At 37.2% G+C, this 12,953-nt stretch overlaps 1 protein-coding gene across 1 annotated transcript in view; it reads right to left on the bottom strand.

Annotated features, from left to right (window-relative positions):
* The window catches only part of LOC107697344 (clustered mitochondria protein homolog), a 17,068-nt gene extending 7,710 nt beyond the window's left edge, over positions 1-9,358 (bottom strand). The window contains 18 exon segments of the mRNA XM_016498085.1: positions 603-625; positions 628-721; positions 823-923; positions 1,007-1,275; positions 2,396-2,457; positions 2,459-2,596; positions 2,598-2,703; positions 2,808-3,202; positions 3,965-4,057; positions 4,160-4,307; positions 5,250-5,375; positions 5,465-5,619; positions 5,736-5,863; positions 6,101-6,244; positions 7,090-7,261; positions 7,374-7,558; positions 8,059-8,801; positions 8,850-9,358. Of these exon segments, the coding sequence (XP_016353571.1) occupies positions 603-625; positions 628-721; positions 823-923; positions 1,007-1,275; positions 2,396-2,457; positions 2,459-2,596; positions 2,598-2,703; positions 2,808-3,202; positions 3,965-4,057; positions 4,160-4,307; positions 5,250-5,375; positions 5,465-5,619; positions 5,736-5,863; positions 6,101-6,244; positions 7,090-7,261; positions 7,374-7,558; positions 8,059-8,801; positions 8,850-9,358 (3,591 nt within the window).
* Between the last annotated feature and the right edge of the window lie 3,595 nt (positions 9,359-12,953).

Below are 12,953 nucleotides of genomic sequence, written 5' to 3'. Positions count from 1 at the left end.
TAGTAAAAATATTTCACAACATTACTGCTTTTGCTGTACTTTGGATCAAATAAATTCAGGCTTGGTGAGCAGAAGAAACTTCGTTATAAAACGTTAAAAATCTTACTGTTCAAAAACTGTTGACTGGTAGGTTATATAGATTAAAAAAATGTTATACTGTAATGTTATATATATATATTTTTTTTTTATTTTTTATTTTTTTTTTTATAATGTTAGTTTGAAGAATTGCTTTTGTCTGCTAAATGCATAAATGTATATGTAATTTACTTATTATAATTATCTCTAATAAAAAATATTACGCACCACAACTGTTTTTAGCATTGATATTTTAAAAATGTTTCTTGAGCAACTAATTAGCATATTAGAATGATTTCTGGAAAAATGCCTGTGAAATATTCAGCTGGAATAAACTTCATTTTAAAATATATTAAAATAGTAAACAGTTCTTTTACATTTGTAATAATATTTCACAATATTACTTTTTTGTACTTTTGAATGGCAGCATACAAATATGTAAATATATACTGTATGTGACTGTATAAGTTTCTAAGTATTTAGAATTGACTGAATTGACTGACTGCATGAGTGAAACATACACTCACATAGACATGATCAAGTCTTTCTTTCCCAAATAGCGGATGTTGATGCCGTGCTGATGGTGGGCCTCTGTTAGTGTGACGCCATCTGTAGGCATTGATGTGTGGTCAAGGCAACTCTTCGTCTACAGAGACACACAGTTGAAGATGTGGGGTTACACAAGGACAGACATCAGGGATAATCTGTTTTATCAGTGCAATCATTATTAAAAAAAAAGCAACTTACAAATGCAGGGATTTGATTGGATATTAGAAAGACTGCCGCATCCTTTAACTGCTGTTTCTGTTTCTGGATATCTTCTGTACTTTCCTTGGGAAAACGTACACCTGTTAAAAGAATGGAAATATTAGTAATGTTGCTATTTAGCAACATACATATTACTAATACTGTCTAACAGCTAACAGCACACCTGCACACAAGACATTAGGGTTGAAATGTATGTCAAAAGTATTCCTGATGGAGGAGAAGATATGCTTTATTGAAGAACCCTGCTGGATGTTATTCACAGGCACATTTTTTAGGAAATGGTGCTCTGTGTCCTGGTCTGGGAGTGTGACAGTAGAGGGAAGCTGAGGCATAGTAATTGGATCACTCTTTATCGCAGATGTGCCAACGGCTTTGGCGATTTCTCTGTCATGCTCAGAACTTTTGGAGACAGTCTCCATAAATGTCTGGTATCTGATGACATATAAAAAGATTGTTTAGCTCAAAACCTCACATCAGGTTCATATCTGCACCGTGATATATAGTTTTTTTCCATTCTGTGCATTTATTTTTACTGTTGGGATTGCTACACCCAAAATGATTTGTGAAACATTTACACTGAATTATTAAAAAAACACTGAAATAATTCAATAAATTAAGTGTGTGAGTGAATCTTACAAAACCTGTCATTAATCATATTTCACCTCAATCATATTCCATTGCATCTTGATGCTGTTTTCATTCAAATTAAGCAAAATGTCCTCAAAATTCAGTCAAAAATGTAATTTTTATTTTTGTTTATTTTTATATTTATTTTATTTATTTGAAATTCTCAATTATGACTCTCATTGGATTCAATTTTTTACTGATTCACATACAATACCACGATAAAGTAATTTTTTTTACTGTATTTCAGCTAAAACAATACATAATATCAACAAAACCTGTCATTAATCATATTTCACCTCAATCATATTCCATTGCATCTTGATGCTGTTTTCATTCAAATTAAGCAAAATTTCCTCAAAATTCAGTCAAAAATGTAATTTTTATTTTTGTTTATTTTTATATTTGTTTTATTTATTTGAAATTCTCAATTATGACTCTCATTGGATTCAATTTTTTACTGATTCACATACAATACCACGAAAGTAATTTTTTTTACTGTATTTCAGCTAAAACAATACATAATATCATTTTTGTATTAAATATATTTTATTTTTTAATTTGTTTTTAAATATTTTATTTTTTAAATACCATTAATACTATACAGTTTAAACCACTGTGATGAATAAATACTTTACAATTAAATTCTATATGTAGTTCTACATCTATCTATCTATCTATCTATCTATCATCTCTCTCTCTCTCCCTCTCTCTCTCTCTCTCTCTCTATATATACACACACACACACACATATAAATATATATAAATGGTAAAGAGGGGGAAATGTGTAAAAAAATCTTAAAATGGGCTTAATTTTCTGTATGTAAATACTATTGATTGTTCTTTTGATTTTGGGGTAAAATATGACATTCTTGACAGGTTTTATGATATTCACCCAGGTATTGATCATAAGACAGGTGAATATTACCTTTGCTCCACAAAGGCATCAATGAGTTCCTGTCTCAGGCAGACCAGGCGATGAGGATGTATATAGCCTTGGAAAGCCTAGATGTTGACACACAGCATTTAAATCCTCTCCTTCTACAGGAAGGAAGTTGAGGTCGGGTGGGAAGGTAAAAAGTAGATCCAGGATGTAGCGCCGACCATCATTGCCCACAATGCCCTTCCTTGTGCTCCACCGAGGAGCACAACTCTACTGCTGTATCATCTTTGTTTAGCACTAGGTGGCACTGCACTCTCAGCTTCTTACTGGGTTTGTCAAGCAGCTCCAGATACCTTCACAGAGTATGACATATTGTGGTTATATATACATCTTTATTGTTTATTTAATTCCTGACACATTTTTACCTTTTTTTTTTTTTACCATTTTACACTTTTACCTGTCATCAGACACAACATTCTTGCCAAAGTCAATGGAGCCATAGACAACACTCTGTTCTTTGTCACGCTCAAGAATTCCCGGCACAATAGTTTGGGCAGTGACGCGGTAGCCACCGTAATCGATCACTACGGTGCCAATCAGGTAGAGGCCTTCTTGATCCACTGCCCAGTAAGCTCTCACGCCATTCAGGTCGAGAACAGGGGCAGCATGGGCCGCAGCCTCACCTCCCAGATCTCTGTACTGGTCCCGTACATCAAAGCCTAAACTAAAGAAAATGTTGTTCCAGATGAACATCTGTTGTCGTGGCTCTTCACTAGGGTTGACAGGCATCACGTTACCATCTACCACTGCCATGGCTCCTCGAGAGGCAGTGCTCACAAAATCGCTGTTAGCCTAAAAAGTCAGTAAAAGGTGGTCATTATTGGTCTAGTTTTTAGATACAGTCTAAACAGACATCAAGAACAGACAATACAGTTTAGGTTTTTCAGAAGTCAGATTTGGTTCTGGTTTTCACTGATTCGATCACAAGTGGACAACGCTAAATACAGGTCTAAATAAATAGGGTCGAAAATATTTTGAGCTTGTCCACTTTGAACCACTTCCAGAGGTAGCAGAAAACGCATTTGAGAGGATTGCTTTCGTAGTGTAGATGCTTGTGGTCAAATACGTTCAAACAGCCACAAAAGAACGCCTACTTTTCAGCCTGACACATGAGCGTTATGGGATGTGTTTTGAGAAACCATACCAAAACAATTGATCCAAACTTCATTTGCTGAGCCAACACACACAGATTATGCTTGATATCGCTGTTACCATTCGTATCCTTTCTATTCGCTTCTTTCTCCTTTCATTCAATCATACTGGCACACTCGCTACTCTTATGAAACTGATATAGAGTGTGATGAAATAATAGGGAAGGGTCTAGATTTAATCCAAGCGGTCACATGAAACACATTTAAAATGCATGGTAAGATCAGATGTAAATTGCAATGAGTCTCAGCTGACCACTTGTGATGCATCTTCATTCAATGTATAAACAAGGCCTAAAAAAAATAGAAAACATAAATTACTTTTGTAACTGTAAAAGCAATTTGTGTAACCTTTAAAGCCTTTTTTGGTTCTAAATTGAACACATATGATAAGTGGTAAAGATACCTTAAAAACAGCTCGGTCCCTCATCAGACGATCAGTCGCATTTTTCCTTGGAAGCTCTCTTGTGGTCTGAAGTTCTTCATTCCAGTCCCGGGCCTTTGTTCAACACAGAGGAACTGAGAGAAAGGAAAACTTGAAATCGCATCATATGACCCCTTTAATGTAACTGGCATATGTGCTGACTTTTAACGTGTTGACCTGAGCAGACACGTGTTCTTCATAACCCAGGCTGAAGGAGCTGACATCCTCCGCTCGAACACAGTCTATTGTATGGTCTAGTGCTGGAGCAGTCCAGCTGAACACCTGGAAAGGTGTGGCAATCCTTTCAAAGGGGTGTGTGGACCCTCTAAAATAAGAGAGAAGATAAGAGTTTGATAGTTTATACATATTCAATTATATTTTTAAGTATATTTTGTACTCCTACTATTTTATTCAGAACAGTACATATTTTGCAAGACTAAAAAGACTTAAATAAATATATTTAAATACATTTCCTAAATAAATAAACAGCTCTAATTTTATTGTATTATTTAAAACAGACAATAGATTTAAAAACGTGTCAATAAAGGGTAAATTGTAATTAGCCTCAAAGTTACACATGGTAACTTCCACTTACATTAATATTTTGACTTTTGTACTTAAATACTTTTTTTTTAAATATTTATTTTGTATTATCAGCATCAATTAAAGACAGGGCAATGAATATCAAAAATATTTTACAATGTAAATACTATAATGCATAAATGTGACCCTGGACCACAAAACCAGTCTTAAGTCGCTGGGGTATATTTGTAGCAATAGCCAAAAATACATTGTATGGGTCAAAATTATTGATTTTTCTTTTATGCCAAAAATCATTAGGACATTAAGTAAAGATCATGTTCCATGAAGATATTTTGTAAATTTCCTACCGTATATATATCAAAACTTCATTTTTGATTAGTAATATGCTTTGCTAAGAACTTAATTTGGACAACTTTAAAGGCGATTTTCTCAGTATTTTGATTTTTTTGCACCCTCAGATTCCAGATATTCAAATAGTTGTATATCGGCCAAATATTGTCCAATCCTAACAAACCATATATCAATGAAAAGCTTATTTATTCAGCTTTCAGATGATGTATAAATCTCAATTTCGAAAAATTGACCCTTATGACTGGTTTTGTGGTCCAGGGTCACAAATGCATAAATACTTAAATACCACTCAAGAATTGTGGCTTTTAATTGAGAAAAATATAGGTGCAGTACCCATGCTTTACTCTTTTACTCCTTGTGAGAACTGGCATACCTCCTTTTCAGCAAGACACTGAAGTTCTTCTTAAAAACTGGACTGATATGACCCAGGAGATCCAGCAGAGCATGACTGAGGACACTAGGATTGGCTGGTTTTGGATTAAAGCTGTAAGTCGTTGACCTAAGTGAACCAGATTTTAAAAAATAAATGTATATTTGTCTTTTCGTGGGAAAGGACAATCTGGAAGACGAATGTACTCGGTAACTCACTGATTTACGTAGAACCCGCGAGTTGATGCTGTTATACTGAAGTGTCTGTCTTCCATGGTGACCACATTAAGATACAAGAGGTCTCCATGCATCTTTCTGTTTCCAGGAGGGGGATTCCAGCTACTCATGGTCAGAACCTTCAAGCACGCTGAGGACTGTTTAAAAGATGAACAACTACAGTTATCATCTTCATTTTCATCCCAAAAATAAACCATATGTTCATCTAGCACACCTTTAACGCCATTAATGTCACAGATCCTAAAATTCTTACCTTCCCAAAATTTGTATGAGGTAGCAGGGGTACCAGAAGACACTTCTTAGAACCTGGAAGGATGTGATCTGGAGGGCTGCAGCTCATCTGCTTCAACCTGTCACCTCTTCGCTTAGGTTTGCTGTTCTCTGGGAATTAAATTAAATTAAAATATTATGAAGCCACCATATTTGTATTGCATACAGACTTGCAATGTGGATGCAACTTTTTTTATATCAAATATTACCCCAACAAGTGCTAATATTTTATATGCTCTGGTTATTCATTTATAGGTTTACTATATAAATCTACTGTATAATGTTATTTTATCCAAACTTTTAAGCCTGGTATCTTGACAGTTTTATTTTATCCTAAGACTTCCATACCTTCCATACATTCTTCTGTGACACAACTGAGAAAGGATGGTGAGCTGCCCTCCACTCCATTATAGCCATCAGTAAGGTCCAGGCTCTTTAAAAGGTCTCTGATGTGGCGTAAATGGATATGCACTTCTCGAACAGTGTACGGCTCTTGGTCGTATTTAAAAAGGGAGCAAGAACAGAGGCAGAATTTGAGGCAGTCAATTGTGTTAATGGTATGTATGGTAAGATTTCAACTATTTACTGTTAGGGGAAGTTTTCAGTTATAGTTTACTTGATCAACTATGATGATGTCAATCTGATTTAGGGCCAGATATGCTAACAGCTTGCGCAAACACAAACACAAAAAAAGATATTTTAAAGGATGTAGGTAACCAAACAGTTGACAGTAGCCATTGAATTCCATAGTATTTTTCCATACAATAGAAGTCAAAGGCTACTGTCAACTGTTTTACTAAAGTTTGCACTAGTCAAATTACTGGTATTTGCAGTATTATTTAACGCCCCCAAACAAAGCATCTTAAAGGGTTAGTTCACCCAAAAATTCTGTCATTAATTACTCACCCTCATGTCGTTTCAAACCCGTAAGACCTTCGTTCATCTTCGGAACACAAATTAAGATATTTTGATGGAATCTGAGAGCTGTCTGACCCTCCCATAGACAGCAATACAACTGAAATGTTCCCAAGTCCAGAAACGTAGCAAGGAGATCTGTAAAATAATCCATGTGACATCAGGGGTTTCAACCGTAATTTTACGAAGCTACGAGAATACTTTTGAGGGTGAGTAATTAATGACAGAATTTTCATTTTTGGGTGAACTATCCCTTTAACACATTTTGTGCTTGACATAACTGCGAAAGTTGCTAATTTACGCTGCTCTTGGTAAATTGTGATGGTCATTTTTCATAAAGTTGGATGAGCAGGCTGCATCTCATGCTAATTTGCACTGTTTAGCTAATCTGGCTCTTAGTTAGGACAATTTTAGGGCCATACCCTCCACAACCCTCAGAATGGAGCCCTCCTGAAGACCTGGAATGGATCTAAGGTGGGTAAAGTTGTCAAGAGTTACTCCATTGAGCTGCAGGGAGAAGCAGGTAAGGCGGCAGGTCTCCTCCCGGTCCATCAACACTTGCTTAATTTCCTGCACCATCGCTAAAGGTGACACCTTGAGCCCAATATAAACATACAGATAGTTAAATACATATTAGCTATATTTATATCTACACATACAGTAGAAAGCAGCTTCGTTTGAATTCCTGTGAGTGACAAGCCTTTACCTGGAAGTCAGTGGGTTCAGTTCCAGGAGCCTGGATCTTCACTGTGAACCCTGCATCCTCAGATGGGTCCATGTCAGGAACAGCAGGAAGCTCTTGTTTTTTGCTGTCGCCCTCAACTTGTTCTGTCATGTTGTCTGCTGTGGTGTCTAGCATATTGCCACTGGACATGGTGTCAGGGTTGGATGCTTGTATTTTGGAAAAGAGAAAAATACAAATCACAAGCAGATTACAAAAGAGTTACGAAAGGTTTGGGATGAACTAAGGCCTACCTTATCGGCACTACAATACAAATACCTGAAAGAATTAGGCTGCATTGTTGTTAATTATTTGTTTAGATTTTATTTATATTTAGCCAATAATTATTTCCCTGCTTTTGGCTGACCAATAATAAAATTCTATACTATTGTTTTCTCTCTCTCTCTCTATATAATAAAATATTAAAAACTCAAATAATTGTTTGCTGGCATCACAACACCATATTGTACAATACGAGATGTCCTAATGATTATATTGTTATTCAATTATAAGTTTAACCTTAAGTGAGCATTAAAGAAATATTAATGTAAAAACAGGGAAAATTAGCATGCACAATTAAATATACAATATACACAATATTGATAATTAAAAAAAAAAAAAATCTGTTATATTACTGTATATATTGTGCACCCCTAGACAGAATACACACCTGTAAGGTTTGGAGTGGCCAGGAACAGTTTATCAACCACAAAAAGTGTTAAGCGTTCAGTCTGATCCTCTCTTTGTTCTACCTGTGTCACAGCAAGGGTTGTCTGCTTAGAATCCCGCAGTGATAACCCTGTGCTCTGCTTTAGCGCTTCCAGGTCCCACTGCATCTGTTCTACTTCCTTCTTTTTCCATATCAAATCCTGCTCCATCTGAGATAGGCTTTGCTCCTTCTCTCCTAACTCATGCTCTGTAATGTAAAGTTGCTCTACATGAGAGATTTTCTTCTCCATACAAAGAAGAAGCTCTGCAGTTGTAGTAGCTTTCTCATTAGCATGCTCTGTCTTTATAATATCCATCTCTAGTGTCTCAGAAGTCTGTGCGTCTTGCTCCGATTCTGGTTTTGCGAGTGCGTCTTGATCTTCAAAGTCATCTATTTGTGCTATGAGTTCCAAGGTTTGTGCTTCCCTTTGCATCGTTTGAATCAAAGGACATTCAGTTGGAGTGCCATCTTCAACTGAAGGTTGCATCTTCATCGCATCTAGAGGTGTTTGTGCTGCACTGTTTGGTCCATTCAGTAGTTTCTTGTCCTGTTTCTTTTCTGTGTGTATCACATTTACTCTTGGTTGCTCCTTAGGTTCTTCATGTTCAGTGAATTGCTCTGTTTGAGTCCAACCATCGTCTCTCTGATTGATGTCTACCTCACTTTGTGAGGCATCCAGTGAAGATGCAGCAACCACAGGAATGCTAACAGGACCAGAAAAAGAATTTTGACTTACCGTAATATTTGCAAACAGTCCCATCCCATGAGATTTAGAAGTGTCTGCTTCTAGTCCATAAGTGCATATTTTGTTTTGAGCAGCTGGTATCTGGTATAGGGACAACAGCAGGGGCCATTCATCCGCTGTGGAGCATAATTGATTTATGCCTGCAACGTCTGTGCTTGGCGGCCCCACCAGCTCTCTATTTCGCTCTCCTCCATTTCGTAGATTGCTTTCATCAACTCCATCGTCTCTTCTGGCATCTTGTGCTTGCCCCCTCGTTGCCAACAAGAGCTCCAAAGGCTGAATCAAGTCCCCTCTGACCCGAATGTTGCTGCTAAGTACAATGTCTGGGAATAGAAGATGATCTTGGTCCAGAACAGGAGAAGCCAGTAGGTCAGCTGAGGTTCTTGAAGGAGAAAGACGTTCTATATCACTATTTTCCAGGGATAGCAGCAGAGACTGCTCTTCGGTCTGGTTCCCAACTCCCTTGGTGTTAATAAACTCGGACACCTTGCGGCAACAATAAAGTATGTTTCCCATATTGTCAGTTTGTTTACTAAATAGCAAAAGAACTGTAATTTTGCAGGCCAGGAAACAGCTAAGAGCTCATTTGGTTTTAAAATGACCTTGGTTGCTAGAAAAACCTTGCTTTGTTGGTAAATCTTTAAGACAAGCCTGACAGACAGGTGACATACCCAATTACCAAGTCTGGCATCTGGCCTCTGCAACTCCGCAATATAGCTGAAACATGTTCTAGACAGCAAATACAGTTGCATGCCAGAAATGATCAAAAGGATGCATAGATGAATTAACTGACTGGATGATAGTATATCCTATACATTTTCGTACCTAAAAAACTTAGCAGAAGAACAGAAACATTGCATAGATTCAAATAAAATGATTGGTTTAAAAATACACATTTTCCCCAGATTTACTATATATTTGAAACGAATGGATATTAAACATGCAAGCATCTTCTCACAGTTATATTCCTTCATAAATGTGCCTGTTGTCCATCTGCTCCATAAATCTCTACAGAATCACAGGTAAGCAGAATAGCTTGTCCCTCTCGCCAACAAAACGCAACACAATTCTATTTGTTTTTTTGAACCCCTGCATCTCCCCCTACACATTTTCTATTCCCGGGGGGAGGGAGGCGCTGCGGTGGAGTTCCCTGCATCCCATTCCTCTTCCAGAGAAATCGCAACTAATTTCTTCAGTTTCAGTGAACAAAAAAAGCACATGACTTCTTGAATCCATGCCAGATCATGCATTCGCGTAGGAGTCTTCTATAATATCTGCGAGCTTGTGAAGTGCATTTCTCGGTGATGCACCTCTCTGCTGTGAATGTCCCCTTTGAATCAGCTGCTGGCTCGAGCGGTTGCTATGACATACTAGTGCTGCAGTGCCGGCGGGATGAAAAGCTACAATAGTCGGAGAAGTGGAAGGAACAGAGCACCTTAAGAATTTTAAACGCGCTATAGTAGTAAGCATCACTTGTTGTAAGTAAGCTTGTAAGCTTGTCTGTCTTCTTTTTGTCTTCTCCCGTGCATGCTTATTTGCGGTTAGACTCTCACCTTTACTCACTGCGCATGCGCATGTGCTGCTAACTTTCGCTAAACTGTCCTTTTCTAATCGTATGGAAATACAATCCACACGACCGTTTATTATAGATATCTTATGAAATTCATAATATATTTTAATTTTATTGGAACCAAAATAAATATACGTATAAACATATAAATGCCACAGAACTATTCGCCTTTATTTTATATTAATACGTTCGAGGTCTTTAGGTGACACTGCTAATATTGCAGTATTTGAATTATACATATTATAGTTGAGTTGTCCTTCAATGTCTATGGATAACTTCCAAATTATTCCAAATCCAAACTTCCTAATTATGTTTATCTAACCTTGACATTCCAATTCTTTAAAGGGGTCATATGATGCGATTTAAATTTTTCCTTTCTCTTTGGAGTGTTACAAGCTCTTGGTGCATAAAGAAGATCTGTAAAGTTGCAAAGACTAAAGTCTCAAATCCAAAGAGATATTCTTTATAAAACTTCAGAGTCAGCCACACCTACCTAAAATGGCTCATTCTAACACGCCCCCACATATCTACCTCACTATGTGGGAAGATTTGCATAACGCCGCCCAAATGTTCACGCAAGGTATTCGGCCAATCACAACGCACTGGATAGCTGGCCAATCAGAGCACACCTCGCTTTTTCAGACCAATGAGGCGGGGATAGAGGAGAAACAATAATGTACAGTATGTGGAAAATAATGTTTTTTTTTACTTTAAACCGCATAAACACATTTCATTACACCAAATACACCAAATAATGTTCTTTTTAGCAGCATCATATGACCCCTTTAAGAAAATGTAAAGAATGTTTGGGACTTTTATATAATGGCTAATTTTAAGTAGTTCTTAGCCTTAGCTGACTTAGTTCTTAGCTGGTTATTTTTTATGCTGTAAGATTGTTGATACATTGTTTTGTAGCCTTTTTTTGTCCCAATACTCAAAAATCAGTGAACAAACTTTCAGGAAACTTTATACATAATAAACATGCAAATAAACGGAACAAAATAACAGAACTGGACAAAATAACATATAAACCATGATTCGCTTCATATATAACGCCAATAGATCATAAAGCTCTTTTCCAATAGAGACAGAGAGACCAAAAACACAAAAGCAATATACCTGTTTTTACCTGCATCTGCCCTCCCAGTTCTTCCAAAGTGTGTCTAATGTGATGATCAGAATAATTCACTTCATTGACACAAATGATGACTGCATGGTAAGTGAAAGCTCGTTTATGGAGTGTTCTGGAATCAACAGTGAAGACACATTTAAAAAAGGGACATCACAACATAGGTTTCAGGTGCTCTGTAACTTACAGTTACTTTGTAACTTTTCTTACAACTTTGAATCATTCAAGACACGAACTTTCTAGAACGCAACAGTCAGGTTCTGGAAGTCAAAATCCCATTCACTTTCTCCATCGGGGAATGGATTTTCAATGATAACATATAAACATTTAAAGACAGACCTACTGAGCTACAAGGTTGTTAATCGATGGTATATGTTTTTGTTGAAGCCACCAGCCCAGGCTATTTCAACTTGTTTTTTAAATTATTTTTTTCAACTGCAGAATTCCTGGCAAAAAACTACATTACCCATGAGTCCATCAATCAGAGAATTCCGACAAACCCACTTCCAGGAAGTACTGTGAATGATGTAGAGTAAGTTTTTCACATCATTTTTAATTTTGCTATGTCATTTGCCATGCTTCGTGGTATTATAGTTCTTTCCCTCATTAAAGCCATTAAAGGCACAATATGTAATTTTCGCCGCTAGAGGGTGCGTATTCAAAATAAACAAATAGACAAAGGCGTAGTTTGATGACGCCGTGACTGAGTGTGGAATCATGGGAGTTGTCGTCTTCATCCCCACAGCCGATGCAATCCGACGGGACTCGGGCAGAAATCATGTTCATGGATGAGCTAATGATTTATTAAAAGGGTCATATGATGCTATTTTAAAGATCATTATTTTGTGTATTTGGTGTAACCGAATATGTTGACATGCTTTAATGTTCAAAAAACACACTATTTTTCAAATACTGTACATTATTGTAGGTCCTCTATGCCCCGCCTCTCTCAAACACGTAGTTTTCAACAAAGCCCCCTCCTTTGACAAGCGCAGTCTGCTCTGATTGGCCAGCTGACCCAGTGCATTGTGATTGGCCGAACACCACAAGCACGTGTCGGAAATGTAACCCCCCTTACCATAATCGCGAGCTTCAGCTTTCAAAGTAAATATCAAGACCGTTAATAATGTCGTTAGTTTTACCATCAGTTCAAGCCCGAAAGGGCAACAGAGTCGCGTGACAGACACAGTGATGATGCAGTACACAAGCCACGGTTAAGACAGCTGACATGCTATGATTTCAGACAGGCAGTTCACTCTCCTGTGATGTGACCCGGTTCCCCTCACACACACACACACGACGCGTTACTCTGCGCTGCGCAAAACTCCGCATTTGAACAGTCAATAGCAAATACTTAAACTAATAACAAAACATACTTACAGTCGCTGATTCAAGATTGTCATAGCAAAGTC

This window comes from Sinocyclocheilus anshuiensis, unplaced genomic scaffold (genome assembly GCF_001515605.1).
Source record: "Sinocyclocheilus anshuiensis isolate Anshui unplaced genomic scaffold, SAMN03320099.WGS_v1.1 scaffold1095, whole genome shotgun sequence".
NCBI lineage: Eukaryota > Metazoa > Chordata > Actinopteri > Cypriniformes > Cyprinidae > Sinocyclocheilus > Sinocyclocheilus anshuiensis.
The sequence above is the reverse complement of the archived record's forward strand: the minus strand, read 5'-3'. Positions and strand labels throughout refer to the sequence as shown.